The 17072-nt window shown below is 34.5% G+C and overlaps 1 protein-coding gene and 1 long non-coding RNA gene across 3 annotated transcripts in view; one reads left to right on the top strand and one right to left on the bottom strand.

Moving 5' to 3' along the window:
* The window catches only part of LOC120886217 (uncharacterized), a 34957-nt gene extending 22595 nt beyond the window's left edge, over positions 1–12362 (top strand). For both annotated transcript variants that reach the window (XR_005729012.2, XR_013439396.1), the window contains one exon: positions 12113–12362. This is a non-coding gene — a long non-coding RNA (uncharacterized LOC120886217). The remainder of the gene's footprint in view (positions 1–12112) is intronic.
* Btbd1 (BTB domain containing 1) overlaps positions 1–17072 on the bottom strand; it is a 37198-nt gene that overhangs the window by 17338 nt on the left and 2788 nt on the right. The window contains exons 2-4 of the mRNA XM_005320193.5: positions 12468–12624; positions 7128–7233; positions 551–748 (exon numbers count right to left, since the gene is read on the bottom strand). Coding sequence (XP_005320250.1) covers positions 551–748; positions 7128–7233; positions 12468–12624 — 461 coding nt within the window. The remainder of the gene's footprint in view (positions 1–550; positions 749–7127; positions 7234–12467; positions 12625–17072) is intronic.

Raw genomic sequence — 17072 nt, 5'->3', positions numbered from 1 at the left:
ATCAGAAAAAACATTAAAACAAGAAATTTTACTAGATTTAAAATGGAATATATCATAAAGAGAGTAAATTCAATAATATAGCAATCCTAAATTTGCATCTAATGATATAATTTCAAAATACACAAAGAAAAAAATCTTATGAAACCAAAAAGAGAGACTTTCTCAACCAAAACTATTAACTTAGTTCTTAGGAACTGCATAAGAAACAAAAAGAAAAACAGTAGATATATAGAAAATCTGTATATCACTAGTATATTTTTTTCATAGATAAAGGATTATTCAATTTATTTAAGAGGTGTAGGACTGTTCATACTTTTCTCTACCCAATAACCCAGAATACATTCTTCTTAAGTATACATGGGTATTTATTAAAACTGGCCGCACGGTGGGCTATAAAGCAAGTCTCAACAAACTTCAAATAAGTGAAAAGATATGGAATATATTCTGAGAAAACACTGGAATTAAATCGGAAGTCAGTAAGCATTCTTGCACAGGGAGACTGATTATTAAAATAGTTTTAAACAGGCCTTTAGTGAAGTGATAGCCTTACCAGCTGCAAACTCCTCAATTGTCATCAGTGGGAACCGGATTAAGGAAAGTGCTTTTCCTAGAACTTTCTGTTTATTTGCAAAAGTAACAGGTAATTGTTGTCTCTGACATTCCGCTTCTGCCCAGCGTACAACAGCTCCAAAAAGTCGACTTTCTCGAATACTAAGCGTGTCTCTTTCTAGAACAGCACAGAGTGTGTCTATAAATAAAATACAAAAATAAATCAAATAAGGAATATTTTGTTCTCTAACAAAGCAATATTGATAGACATGCTCATACAAAGTATTTAAACCTCAATGAAAAAATAGGTTACATAATTAAAACCATAGATTCTATGCCTTAAAATATTCTATCTTAAAATAGCCAGGCATGGTGGCACATACCCATAATTCCAGCAATTGAGAAAGCTGAATAAAAGCGGAAGGATCCCAAGATTGAGGCCAGCCTCAGCAACTTAGCAAAGACTCTGTCTAAAAAATAAAAGGTTTGGGGATGTAGTTCAGTGGTAAAGCATCTCTGGGTTCAATACCCAGTACAACAACAACAAAAAAAGCTTTTTTTAAAAGAAATTGGTGTAAGGTTAACATTCAGATTTTTTTGGTAGTGGGGATTGAAACCCAGAGCCTTACACATGCATGCTCTACGACTGAGCTACACCCCCAACCCTTTAAATACATGTGCGTAAAAATAGCAAGGTAAGGGGTGTCAAAAACATCTTAAATAGCATGGTTTGAGAAGGCCTCATATGAATCAAGATTGAAGGATGTGGGGAAGTAAGCCAGAAAGAGGAGCACTGCAGGACAATGAGCGTGAAGACTCCAAATCCAAGTGTGCCTGGCATATTTGAGAGGCAGCAAGGAGTCCCATGAGGCAATATGGGGTGAGCTAAAGAGAAGTAGGCAAGGAGGCCAGAAACATGGAGAGTGAGGTAAAATAATGTAGCACTCCACAGATCATCTGGCTTTCAGTCCGAGTGAAGTAGTATATTCCAGGAGGGTTGTGAGCTGACAGTTTATGCTCTGAAAGGATCCTCCGGTGGCTGTTTAAAAAAAAAAAAAAAAAAAAAAGACTATAGTAGTGGCAAGGTTGGAAGCAAGATCAATTAGGAGGTTCTTATACTAAAATAAGACCAGGCCAGGGCATCAGTGGATGTGATGAAAACTGATCAAATTCAGCATATATTATGAAGGAAGACTCAATACATTTCCTAACAAATTGGATATGGGATGTGATAGAAGAGAGGATTTAAGGATAATGGCAATGTGAGCACTAGAAGGATGAGAGTGGCATTATCTGAGATGGGGAAGATTACAGGAGGAACAGGTTTGGGGCAGAGGAAAGAACTGAAGTTTCATTTTGGACATATTGAGTTTAAAATCCCTATGTGACATTCAAGTATAAATGTACCTCAGGTCCTCACTTAGACTCTTTCCTCTTATCCAAGTCAAAATTAAAATAAACTCAGTAATTTTTTAGGCAACAGCAGCCCAGAAGCAGTGAGTTAAGAAGACAAAAAGGTTTTATAGGCCAACATACTAGGATGAAATAAGCTGCAATCTAACAGGGAGAAAGAGAAAATACGTGAAAAATAAATATAAGTACTTTAAAAGCATAGTAGTCAAGAGTCCTACACACAGAGAAAAAAAGACTTAAGGGCTTTTTTAAAAAAATTTATTTCTTTTTAGTTTTTGGCAGACACAACATCTTTGTATGTGGTGCTGAGGATCGAACCCAGGCCGCACGCATGCCAGGCAAGCGCGCTACTGCTTGAGCCACAACCCCAGCCCCCCAAAAATAAATATTAAAAAAAAAATTCTCTCTCTCTCTCTAAAAATAAATAAATAAATTCTACCTAAATTGCACATTTAAATGTAGAGAATCTTTAAAAAAAAAAAAAACTTAAAAAATAAGTATTTCATAACCCCTGAGTGTTTCACTCTATAATAAGTACAATAACTACTACTTATAATAAGCATTAATAAGTGCAAGAATCTAGATTTGATTCCAGTACACATAATTTAACAGATTAAGCAAAATGTTTTAGATACCTTTCTCAAATGGCCAAAATAAATATCTTGGTTCTTAAAAAGTAAGATTCTTAATATATAGTATAGTAAATATGTATAGTAAATTCTAAATGTATAGGGAAATTATTTACATAAAATTTATTCTCTAAAGAACTTAACATAAATTATGCACTAGTATAAAATATCTAACCGTTATACTTTTACATTTTTAAATTTAAAAAGTACACCATGCTTATATATAGCAGAAAACAAAACATTCATATGATTAAATTACCTAGAAATTAAAAAATTTTTAAAAAGATTTTTGCAACTATTTACACTTTATATATTAAAAGTCAAAATATTTACTTAATATCACAGATAGCTAACATTCAAAGACTTTAGTTCCCAGAACACTGTTGGGGCTCAACAGTATATTAAAAACAACTGGTTGGGGCTGAGGTTGGGGCTTAGTGGCAGAACACCTGCCTAGGACGTGTGAGGCACTGGGTTTGATCCTTAGCACCACATAAAAATAAAGGTATTTTGTTTATCTACAACTAAAATAAATTTTTAAAAATGCATTGGTTCAACATAATTTTTTTTAAATCACACTTTCTTCTTTCTATTGTAGCTGAGCAAATTTATGAAGTTTTTTCACAATTAAATGAAAAGCAATACACTTAATCCAAAAGCAATATACTTAATGACCTTAACAGTTAATCATTCAATGAAAAGCAGAAGACTTTCTACCTACATGTTTGTTTGCTAATAACCTGAATAAAGAGAATGCATAGTAAATTTAAGTATGCCACATACACACAAGAAGCACATCAACTGTCCTTAACATTATGTAAATTCATTTTGTTGTATTAATGTGATATCTTCTTCCTTTAGCAAAAAGCTGTCTCTTTCCCGCTTTGGAACTCATGGTCAAATCCCAGAAAAGGAAAATTCCCAAATCTAAGACTGTAACAGGGGTCCACTTCATGTTTTGAGTATAAACCTTTCTGCTCAACCACAGGTGGCTTATTTTAAAACTGACATTTCACCCACCCCCCTTTTCCTTCCTCTCACCTACCTTCCCTATCAAGGGAAATAAGACAAACATTTTTCTTATTCCAGGCTACTGTGTCCTTCACTGCCCAGAAGGGTGTCACTACTCACAAGAATAAAAACAACCCAACTGCAGCAACAGCTCTCTCAAGGACACTCAGTGGACACTAATTACTAATCTCTACCGATAATATTTGGATCCCAGCCCTTATATCCCTCTTTCAAAAGCCCTGTGTTCCCCCTGGCAGGGAAAATCCTATGTTTTTCCTTTACTCGAAAATCAATGAAACTTTTCTCAAAACCTTGTCATCATTATTAGATCAGAAAGAGACAAAGGACCAAGCTTCTGATATCAAGACAGTTATAAAATAGCTCCTGAAGCCAGCTCCTAGACTTCTCTGTAATTCCCAATTTTTCACACATTCATTTCAAGGAATCTGGCCTGTAGGGTTGGAAATAGGTAGAGGGACACAAGATCTTCTAGTGACAGGTGTAGTAAAATAAAAAATTACAGCTGAAGGTCTAATAAATATTGTAACACAACAGATTATGTTTCATAAATATAATACTGGATTTTAATATAAGCAACCATGAGTCAATTCAAATCAACAAATATTTATAGGGTATCTACCCTGTGCAAGGCATTTACTTTTCCAAAGTCCCAGGCTCCAATGGCATGACTAATGCAAGAGCTATTTATATAACAATATAAGTTATCCAGTTGTAAGCAGTGTTATTTCAAAGGAGAGTAAAGAACAATGCAGCACTTGACAGATACTTAAGAGGAAGGGAATTCAGATTAAGCAATGCAATTAGCAATCTGGGCAGTGCCTGAGGTTCTCAAACATCTGTAAATCAACAGATACAATGTGCAGGTGCTAAGAGTAACACAATCTAGTCCCTGCCCTTCAGTATAATGCAAACAATCCATAAATTTTTTATAATATACTATGCAAGAGACAGGTAAACTCACAATGGAATGTTATGTAATTATAAAGAGGAATATACTAAGTGTCATGGAAGAAGGTGGGGTGTCAGTTCTCAAGAAATGAGTTGCTACAATGGTATAATCTGAACCAACTCCTTTTGTTCTGAAAGGATCTCCCTGGCTAACTCAATGAAAACTGTAAGGTGAAAAAGAAAAGCATCATTCTAGAGTCAGTCCAGTTGGTCAATAAGTATTAACTGAACACATACTACCTTCTGCTGTCTTTAGTGCTAGAGATGCAGTGGTAAATAAGTGGTAATTAAGATCTGTGCCTTTAAGGAGTTTATAGTCTGAGAGTGGAAAGTGGACAGTCAACACACATACATATACCTAGGTACCAATATACATTAAAAGGAAAATAAATCAGAGTAAAGGATTGTTTAAGTGTCTAAGAAAGTCTGAGATATCTTAGGTCTCAATCTAAGATCTGAGTGATTAAAAGCAGGTAGGTGTACAAAGATTTGGGGGAAAAAAGGATTCCAATCAGAATGAATAGCAACTATAAAGAACTGAAATACAAATAATGCTGGCCAGTATATGTAGAACATAAATGAGGAGGGAAAGAAAGGTGACAGTCACATGTTGGTAGTGACTGCTAGCTATTTACCAAAAATATGTTTTCTCTTTCTGGGATGTAACTAAGTCTACACCCCCTAGCCTCTCCTCAAGTTAGGTGGTATCCTGTGACTGGATTCTGGATAATAAGGGCTAAAATTAAACATACAACTTCAGCACCAACATTTTAAATATGTGGGTATTTTTCCTGTCTATAGTTTCTCCCATATGCAGGCAAGATATAGGTAACAATCAGACCCAAAGGAATGGCAGAGCTTTAAGAAATAGCCATCTGCTGACTATGACATTCCATTGGACTGTTATGTGAATATAAAATAAGCTTACTTTTGTATTTGAGCCAGTATGTACTTTGGGTCTATTTTTACACAGCCAAGACTAAACTGTCCTGACTAACAGAAGGCTAGCTATATCATGTAGGGAGCCTTATCAGTTTTTAATTTGAACTTTCCTCTAATTGCAGTAGAAGCAAAGAAATAATATAATCCAATTTTTGATTTATAAAGATCATTCTCAGCCACCCGTGGTGGCACATACCTGTAATCCTAGCTACTTGGGAAGCTTAAGTAAGAGGATCCCAAGTTTGAGGCCAGCCTCAGGAACTTTGCAAGACTCTGCTTCAAAATAAAAAAATAAAAGACTGGGTATGTAGAGTACACCTGGGCTTACTCCCCAGTACCCAAAAGGGGAAAAAAAATGTTTACAAGCAAAATCTAGTTGCTATGTAAATAATGGACCATATGGGATCAACAGTGGATAGAAAGTGAGACTACAGGAGACCCTGGAATTATCCAGGTGAGAGAAAATACTGGCTTAGACTATGCAGTAGCAGCAGATATGGTAAGAAATGGTCAGATTCAAGATATATTTTAAAGTAGAGCCATGAGCCCCTAGTGGTAAGACTGCATATAGGGTGCAAAAGAAAAAGAATAATCAAGAATAACTTCTTGGTTTTTTTGTGTAAGCAATACAGTTCATGGTAGTGTCATTAAAGAAAACTGAAAAAAATTGGAAAGGAACAGAAGAAATCTAACAAGGAATGAAGGGAGTCCATGCTTCTTTTTTAGCTGTTTTGTTTGAAATGTCTAGAAAATCTCCAAATTAAAAATGTCAAAACAGTTCAATATATGAACTTGGAGCTCAGAAGATAGGGAATGAATATATGTATTTTCTGTTCACCATCATAAAGTCTGGATTAGCTCTCTCTAATCTACAAAATTCAAATCCTTAGTCAGTCCTGTCAATAGATGGTCCTCTATCACCCTTATTCTGCACATGCTTCTTCATGTGGTTCCACTTACATTACCTAATACCCTCTCCTCTTCACTACCCAAATACTATATGTTTTTTAAGGCTTATGTCAGAACCTCCTTTGTCAAGATTTTCCTAACACTACCTAAATTTGAGATAATTTCTCCATTTTCTGGAGTTACACAGTAATTATTTTTTACATATCTAATTTAGAAAAGGCAAAAGTAACATTTTGTTATATGCCATCTCCTCTTAATATTATTAATCTTAATTTTACACATTTGTTCCTTGATTCGCAAATGTTTCCTTAACAAGACAAAACATACTTTACCTTTCTTTATATTTCCTACAGGGCATGCATATGGACATTCTTATTTATTTAATATCTTTTAAAAGGCAACGAGTGGGGCTAGGGCTGTGACTCAGTGATAGAGTACTCGCCTAATACGTGTGAAGCACTGGGTTCAATCCTTAGCACCACATTTTAAAAAAATAAGTAAAATAAGGTTATTTTTAAAAGGGCAATGAGATAATTAAGACTTTTGGGAATATTCTCACCAAAATCAAAGAAAGCAAAACACAGAGGTAAACTTCAATCATTTTGGAAAACCACTAATTTAAATATACCTTATTCTCTAACAAGACTCACAAAATAAAACATTACTGTACTTAAAATGTAAAAATTTAGTTCACAAGGAACTTACCTATATCAATATCAGTAAACCCTTCTGCACTTATTGCATCCACTGTGCTTTTGTCTATAGTGTCCAGACAAAGACTAGCAAGCTGAGGTTCATCAAATAATCGAGCCTAAACATAAGGAAATAATTTTTATTTTCATAGTTATTTCACCTCGAGGCTGTACATATTCAAAACTGATACTATAAACAGTTATAATTCCTCATTATATAAAAATACCTATTTAAAATAATTAAAAAATCTTTATTCTACAATTAGAAATAAAAAGCTAAATATACAAATGCCAAGTGGGGCATGGGGGTGCATGCCTGTAATCTGGAGACTGAGGCGGAGGATCACAAGTTTGAGGCCAGCCTTGGCAACTTAGCAAGACCTTAGGCAACTAAGTGAGACCCTGCCTCAAAATTAATAAATAAAAAGAACTGGGGATATAGTTCAGTCCAGCCACTGATTTTTTTTTTTAAACACATTTCCAATTTTAATTGAAAGGAAAGAAAGAATGTAAGAACTTTAGAGCATCAAGTGGGGGTTGTAGCTCAGTGGTAGAGCACCTGCCTAGCATGTGTGAGGCACTGGGTTTGATTCTCAGTACCATATATAAATAAATAAATATTACATTAATTAATTAATTAAAGGTCATCAACAACTAAAGAAAGAGAAACTAACCTTTGGCAAAGGGGGAGTGGGGGAATTTTAGAGCATCAGAGCTCTGGGAATCTCAGCAAAAACTAGGGCTAATAACAGAACAAATAAATATATTCAATAATATAAATAATAAAATGTTAATGCAACAATGACAACAAATGATCTATAACTATACCCTAAAATATGAATGAATCCCACACACTTAGTGATAAGGAAAAGTAGCCAGAGTATATATGATGAGCAAGAGTTTATATAATGTATGATTACCACCCAAATGTCCAGATTAGAATATGTGTTTTACCAGTTTGCACGCTATACCTCAAAAAAGAAAAAAAAAAAAAAAGAAACTGTTTAAAAGCAGAAGATTAGTAGTCAAACTCAAATGAGATTTTTAAGAAGCCAACACTGAAACACTGAGGGGCTGGGTTATGGCTCAGCAGTAGAGTTCTCGCCTAGCACGTGCGGGGCCCAGAGTTCATTCTTCAGCACCATGTAAAAATAAATAAATAAAATAAAGGTATTGTGTCCAACTACAACTAAAAAATTAAAAAAAAAAAAAAAAAAAAAAAAAAAAAGCTAACACTGAAAAAGAAGATACCATGATAAGCATGCCAATGACCAAGCTTTCATTCTGACTTAGAGTCAGCTATGTTTATATTTCATAGCAGAGGCAAACATTAAACACAGAGATATTCATGGGGAAATTACAGGGGTCTCCTCTAGTCTCACAGTCATGCAAAAATCTTCTGAGAACACTACCAATTAACTACCCCATAAGTGACACCTATTACTTGGCATGACTGTTGGCTTTTTATTTAACTTTAAACTAAAATTAATTTTAAAGGATTCAATAATTCAGATATTACTGAGCAACTGGAAAAAACTCTAAATTGAACAGATACCTTGTGTTTTATGGGAGAAAAGAATATTAAACACATTAGATTTACTTATTTTAATACTTCATGAAGTGAAGTGCCTGTGCCAGGCCATGCTAATCTCTCTATCATTCCGATTTTAATATATATCAACACGTTGGATTTATTTATTTATTAATTATGTATATCTTTATTAAAAGTTTTAAATTGTATATAGTTTTTAAAGTACTTGTATTAGGGCTGAGGTTGAGGCTGAGCAATAGAGCACTCACCTAGCACGTGCAAGGCCCTGGGTTCGCACATAAAAATAAATAAACAAACAAACAAATAAATAAAAGGTGTTGTGTCCAACTACAACTAAAAAATAAATATTTAAAAAAAGAAAGTACTTGTATTAAAAACTTTAATTTACATATATAAATATTACATCAGAAAGTTTTTAAAATTATAGAATGTTTGGAAACTCTCTTCTTGAACTTGTTTATATTAATTTGCTTTGTCAAGCTGCTAATAAATTTCAGCTCTAAATCTATATTAATAAAATATTAACTCTGTCATGTTATTTTCCTTTAATATTTTTTTACTTGGAATTTTAGATTTATAAAAAAGTTGCAAAAATAGCACAAACACCCATATATATAAACATAAGGAAATAATTTTTATTTTCATAGTTATTTCACCTTCAGGCTGTACATATTCAAAACTGATACTATAAACAGTTATAATTCCTTTATCCAGATTTATCGATTGAAATATGTATCTAGCATCTACAATTTTGCTTGGCTTTATTTTCTCTCCCTACACACACACACACACACATACACACACACACACACACTAGCTGAACGATTTGAAAAGTTGTAGAAACCATGGCCCTTTAACTTTAAATTCCTAAGAACAAGGAGATTCTTTTACATAACCACAGTAATTAACTTTGGTAAATTTATCATTAATACAATATTTTTATCCAGTCTTCTGGCTGCATTTCAGTTTTTCACTTGATTGTGATTATTTTTTATGACACTTTTCCTTTTAGTAGAGGATCCAGTCTAGGATCATAGTCATGCATTTTAAAAAAAATATTTTGTTATTTGTAGATGGACACAAAACCTTTATCTATCTATCTATCTATCTATCTATCTATCTATCTATCTATCTATCTATCTATCTATTTTTATGTGGTGATGAGGATTGAACCTAGTGCCTCATGCGTGCTAAGCAAACGCTATACCACTGACTCACAACCCCAGCCCCAAGTTCATGCATTTTTAAAGTATGAAACAGTACATTTTATGAAGTGAAAATTTACTGCAACCAGACCAACTGCTTATAATAAATTTTCTGGCAAACTGAACTATATTTTTAGTTAAAAATTAATATAAAAATTAACCTTTTAATCTAAGAGGAAAATTCTTTGTAAAAATTATATTATTCAGGATAGCAATCATCAGTCACTCCTTATATTACACAGGCAATATTAAGCTTCCTACAAAAATCTATCATTGTTATTTAGAGTAAAATATACTTTCTCAAATTTTACCTTAATATTAACTCTGATAACAGTTCATAAAAAAAGTATTTTTTATTATATAAATCATGCTGGTACTGGCAATCTGTTTTATAGTGAAGCTTCCATAAACAGTCTCAACTAAATGAACATGATACAGTGCAAATAACTCACTTGTCAGGAGCAAGAAGTTCACATGACTCCATGAGTGAAAATTTGGACATAATATTGGGTTCTCAGGCCATCAAGATACTGAAAAGTTCCTTTTTTTAGTGATGCCTATTAAATAACCTCTTCCATTCAAAGTGTCTAGAAACACTGGTGTCATTTGAAAACCTATTAGAAATTAAACTCTCAGGCCACATTTCAGACTTACTGAACCCGAAATCTGTACTGGTGGTGGTGGTGGTGGGGTACTGGGGATTGAACTCAGGGACACTCAACCACCGAGCAACATCCCCAGCCCTATTCTGTATTTATTTAGAGACAGGGTCTGAGCTGCTTTGCACATCACTTTTGCTGAGGTTGGCTTCTTTACTCGTGATATTCCTGCCTTAGCCTCTGGAGCCACCAGGATTATAGGCATGTGCCTGAGCCCAGCTTAAATCCGTATTTTAATTGCCAAAGTTCAGTTCACTTATGTCTGAATTGTATAATTGAACTTAAAATGTAAAAGTTGCTAAGTGACCTTTTCCATATACACTAAAACCCCTTGAACAAATAACCTTGTGACTCTTATAAATATCAATTTACTTATTAGATTTTTTTCATAAATTAAAAAAATGCAAGGAGATAGCTTATTAGTTACATGGCTTTAGCCAAGTTATTTCCCCCTTTTATGTCTTTATTTCTTTACCTATAAAATGGTGATAATAAGAAAGCCTTTAGTTTGAACACCTATAGTTCACACAGTTATTGTAAGGACTAAATAAACTAATGCATACAGAACACTGAGAAAGGAGCCTATACAAAATCATCACCCAATACATTTTGCGATTATTACTATAACTACTACTACTACTAATGTTAGCTTAGTATCTGGCTAGATGGAGTTCTGAAATAATGTCCAAGAAGAGGTGACATCAACATGTTCTTCTATAAAGAAACACTTAATGACAGAAGAATTTTTTCAAAAGGTACCACACATTTTCTTATAGAACAGAATGAACACTGAGCTGGAAACATGAGCTCTGAACTCTAGCTTCATCTGTTATGAGACTTTGGACAGGCAGGCAGTTAGCCCAGGTTTTAGTTTTCCCATTTCTAAAATGAGAGAGTTGAGCTAGAGGTCATCAGTGATTATCTCTAATACTAAAATTCAATAAAATTATATTTGTTTTGTTTTAAGGTTGGGGTCTCACTGTGTTGCCCAAACTGGTCTTGAACTTCTGAGCTCAAGTGATCTTCCCTACTTAGCCTCTGAAGTGCCAGGATAACAGACATGTGTCACCACATCCAGCTGGATTCTATATTACTTTAAAAACAATTTTAAAACAATTTTAAAAACAATTCATACAAGAACATTACAACACTATCTAAAACGAGAAACTATTTATTTATGTATAAAGTATGAAATTCAGATTTAGGCATTTAACAAATGATAAATAAATTATGTTAAAGACTGGTTGATGTTTCCATAGGTATGTTCAGATAATAAAGTGATTACGGGGGCTGGGGATATAGCTCAGGTGGTAGAGTGCTTGCCTCGCATGCACAAGGCCCTGGGTTCATTCTCCAGCACCATCAAAAAAAAAAAAAAAAAAAAAAAAAGATTAGGCTATATACTTAAAATATATCAACTTTTTGTATGAATACTATACTTAATGAAACTTCAGAATGTGAAAAGACTATTTCATATAAACCTAAAATTCTAACTCCTCTAGGAATGGGCCAGAAAGCTTCCAGAAACAGGTACAAAGATAGTCAATCTTAGAAGAATTGAAATATTTTATTTTTATTTCAGATCTGGCAAAACTGAGAACAAAGATGTCCAGAAAATTTCATGGCATCATATTCTCAATCACAGCAGGAACAACAATGGATCTTAACGCCAACTCCAATCCTAAGTAGCCATTTAACTTTTAGTTACAACACCCCACTTGTATAAGGCTTTAACTTCTTTACATTATTTGGCATTGTACTAATTTGTATTTCTAGTCTAAAACTTATGAATCTGAAAGATACTGTAAAAATACAAATATACTTTAAAATAATGATCTGGAATTAATTTTTCAGGAAACAATAAATATTCACATATGGTTATACTTACATTCAATTTTTAAGCTACAATGACACAGACTGTAGTTACATTTACTTACCTGAGTAAGTAACATAAAGGCATTATCTGCTCTAAGATGTTTGGTGAGAAATTCCACACAATGTGCTTCCAAGGCTGGGACTGCATATTTCTTAGCAGTATAAAGAGTGGTCATAACTGTTTCTGGGCCAATTTGAACTTCATCTGAATACAGGAATCTGCAAAGCAATTAGGAAATTTGCAGAGATGATTAGCACTATTTTAGATAAGAAATCAACCAGAGCTAAACCTTTAAGGAATATTTTAAAAGACAATGAGCAAACTGAAAATCTGAAGCTTTTAAAAGATTCTACAGTCTTGTAAGCATTGGCACATATATCATCTCATTTTATTCATACTTAATCCTGAGAAGAAGTGCCTCCATTTTAAAGGGAAAACTGAGGTGAAGTAAAGATCACAAGATTACTTTTAGCATCCCATAGCTGCTTGCAATAATAGTGGTTCATTTATCTCTCCACCATTAAAGGGGAGATAAATCTGCATTTGTAAATCTACAAATAGCTAAAGTCAGATAGAAAGGGAAATGTTTCTCTACATCAACAGGCATAGTGTGGGTACATGTTTAAGTTTCAATAAATACATGTTAACTGACTAGACAAATCAGTACCAATTGCCATATAACACTGACAGGGAAAACATTTTCATTTTTGGTAAGAAAAAAAGTTATCTACGGGCTGAGGTTGTAGCTCAGTAGTAGAGCGCTTGCCTCACATGTGTGAGGCACTGGGTTCGATCCACAGCACCACATAAAAATAAATAAATAAAATAAAGGTATTGTGTCCATCTACAACTAAAAAAAATATTAAAAAAGAAAATCCAAGAATCAGCCAGGAGGAGTGGCACACACCTGTAATCTCAGCAGCTCAGGAGGCTGAGGAAAGGAAGATCTCGAGTTCAAAGCCAGACTCAGCAACTTAGCAAGGCCCTAAGCAACTCAGGAAGACCCTGTCTAATAAAAATATGTAAAAGGACTGGGGATGTAGCTTGGTGGTTAAGCATCCCTGGGTTCAATCTCTGGTCATAGGAAAACAAGAATCATCTTCATTCATATTTTACTTATATAGTTTTTAAATAAGCCAAGATTTTAAAAGTATTAAAAGATTTTATAAGTATTAAAACTTAAGCATAACATTACCACAATTCTTTGTATTTTAAAATGACCACTTAAGCTCTCATATATATAACCTCTAAGGAAAAGAGCACAGATAAATGACTGTATAACATCAAACTATCCCTGTTTTCTCCCCAGAGATGGGTTTCTAAAAAGATAAAGCTTAGGTTACATTTAATCTAATTGAAAGGTTTTTAAAAGGCTAAGGTGAAAACTTGATTTCATAAGGAAAAAGTCACAAGACCATGTATAAGGAAATTTATATTACAACTCAAAAACTCTTATTGAGGACTACATATTAGCAGGCATTGTGATAGGGGATGTGGCTCAAGTGGTAGCACGTTTGCCTGGTATGCGTGTGGCCGGGGTTTGATCCTCAGCACCACATACAAACAAAGATGTTGTGTCCACTGAAAACTTTAAAAATAAATAAATAAATATTTTAAAAATTCTCTCTCTCTCTTTAAAAAAATATATAGGTAAGACAGCTTATAGCTTAACAATGAAATTATTAAGAAGTAATACCATAATGATAACAGAAGTATCCATTAGACAATACATGATAACTAATTTCTTAAGATGCTCCCCAATAAAACATGCCTTCTTCCACTCATAATGAATCTGCATCAACATAGTATGGATCACTTTAATCAACAGAATGTGGTTCTGTGCCAGTTTGGGGCCTATACCTTAAGGATACTGGGAGCTCCGGATTTGTGTTCTTGGGAAACATCAGCCAAGAAATCAAGCTACTCTGCTGAAGAGACTAGCTAGAGAAGGTTCCTAAAGAGGATCAGAGATTATAAGGATACGGAAAAAGCTTAGCCATTCCAGAATCTGAGTCATACCTTCAGATAACTCCAGCTCCTGTTACTACCTGGTACAACTATATAAGAGACCAGAAAAAGTTGCCAAACAAACCACCCAGGTTATCCCAGACAACCCACATTACTATAAAAGATAATAAAACTATTGTTTAAGACACTAGGCATTGCAGTGATTTATTCTACAGTAACATTTAACCAAAACATGATGTCAGAGATTAGATGAACCAGTGCATGCTTCTACCTCTGGGGTAGAAGTAATGATTAAAAAAAAAAAAAAAGAAAAGAAAAGAAAATGGAAATCTTGAAGATTATCTGTAGTAATTAAACGTGGAGATTTAAGCAGAAAGACTGCAAAGTAGGAAGATATGGAGCTCTTTTCTAAGATAGGCATTAAAACAAGAAAAAGACCATGAGGAATCAGGTTTGGGACACTGAGTGGATTGGGGGTGGGGACAAAGATCAAATCACAAAGGTTTTGTGTGCCTGTTCATCCTATAGGCAAAAAAAAAAAAAAAAAAAAAAAAAAACAGGAAAAAAGAAAAGAAAAGAATGAATGAATCATTAAAAGATTCAGAGGAACCATAATACTTATTTGCAATATTAGAACGATAATTGTTAACAGCATTGGTAGAGAGAGTTAAGTCTTGAAAAGGATGAGAAATCTGTACAACAAAATGAAACCAAATTACAACTGAGAGTCAAGCCTACAAGTCACTTCCCAGATGACCCACAGAATCAGGACCAAGAATAAATTAGTTTAAGCACCAGAATTTTGGGATTCTTTATAGCATTATAAAGCTGACAGGAGATAATACTAAGTGAGCCTGCCTCAAAAGACTATAATCTGAAATGTGAGTCCACATAAGGTACATAAGAACAGTAAATGGCACACAGCAAGTACTCATCAAACAAAGATGTTTTTATTAAAGACAGGTTCACCTGCATAGGTATCAGACCTCTCTCTATGTGAAAGTCCAGTTGAAAATTAAAGTCTGGAATATGCCATGCATTATTAGGGGAAAAGAAGATGCTGATGAGGACAACATCCTAAGGAAAAGTTACCCTTCCAGTCATTCCTCCATTTCGCTGCTCCCCTTTGCAACAAAATGACATGATCAATTATACTAGCTATCTGCAGTTCCTCATCTCCCATTTTCTCCCCAACCTCCTCTAGTCAGCCAAAAACACTCCACAGGGTTATATCCACAGTTGCCCTCTCATCAAAACTAATCATTATCAGGCACAGTGGCGCACACCTGTAATCCCATCCGCTGAGGAGGCTGAGGCAGGAGATCACAAGTTCAAAGCCAGCCTCAGCAAAAGCAAGGAGCTAAGGAGCTAAGTAACTCAGTGAGACTCTGTCTCTAAATTTAAAAAAAAATTACAAAATAGGGCTGGGGATGTGGCTCAGTGGCTGAGTGCCCCTGAGTTCAATCCCCAGTCGCCCCCTCTCCTGCCAAAAACCCCAACAACTAATAATCAATTCTATGTCTTTTGACCCAACTCTCAAAGGTATTTTACATAGCTGGCCACTTTTCCACTCCCTCTTTCTTCAAACATTATCTTCAACTTGACCTTTAGGATTCCACTAACAGTTGCCTGTTTCATTTTATGATCCTTTTCTGTGGCTACATCTCCACACACACTGGAAGATACCAGCACTCATCCTTGTATCTCTCTTCACAATCCATATCCATTCCCTACATAATCTCATTTGGTCTAATCATTTAAACACAATTCATTCTTTCTTTTTTTTCTTGCCTGGACTACTATAAAAGTCTTTTAATTCATCCTACCGCATCTTATTTTATTCCCCCTATGGTCTGATCTCCAAACAACTATAAAAATGAGTTTTAGGGCTGGAGATGTGGCTCAAGCGGTAGCGCGCTCGCCTGGAATGCGTGCGGCCTGGGTTCGATCCTCAGCACCACATACCAACAAAGATGTTGTGTCCGCCGAGAACTAAAAAATAAATATTAAAAAATTCTCTCTTTCTCTCTCTCTCTCTCCTCTCTCACTCTCTCTTTAAAAAAAAAAAATGAGTTTTAAAACACGTAAACCAAATCACAGCACACACCCCTGGTCAAAATCCTCCACATACTTTTCATCACATTTAAATGAAACTCGAAGTCCTTCATTCTCTAAAGTCCTGCATGATCCTGTCAGGGTTTGTTGTTGCTTTTGGTTTTTTTAACCTTATCTTCCATTACTTCCCTCTTTTTTTAAAAAAATATTTTTTTAGTTGTAGATGGACACAATATCTTTTATTTATTTATTTATTTATATGTGGTGCTGAGGATTGAACCCAGTGCCTCATGTATACGAGGCAAGTGCTCTACACTGAGCCATAGCCCCAGCCCTTATTACTTCCTTCTTCTTCTTTTTTTTTTTTAAGAGAGTATGAGAGAGAGGGAGAGAATTTTTTAACATTTATTTGTTTTTTGTTTTTAGTTTTCAGTGGGCACAACATCTTTGTTTGTATGTGGTGCTGAGGATAGAACTCGGGCAGCATGCATGCCAGGTACTTCCTTCTTATTCGACTCCAATCATACTGGTTTACTCTGGCAGTTCTTCCAATAGTAGAAACTCAGCACCTAAAACATACTTTTTCTTGCTTAGAATGCTTCTTCCCCCATAGGCTTGATCATTTTTCTTCAAAACACTCATC

The sequence above is a fragment of the Ictidomys tridecemlineatus genome, chromosome 5, assembly GCF_052094955.1.
Source record: "Ictidomys tridecemlineatus isolate mIctTri1 chromosome 5, mIctTri1.hap1, whole genome shotgun sequence".
In the NCBI taxonomy this organism is placed as follows: domain Eukaryota; kingdom Metazoa; phylum Chordata; class Mammalia; order Rodentia; family Sciuridae; genus Ictidomys; species Ictidomys tridecemlineatus.
Note: the sequence above shows the minus strand (reverse complement) of the source record. Positions and strands in the feature narration are given on the sequence as shown.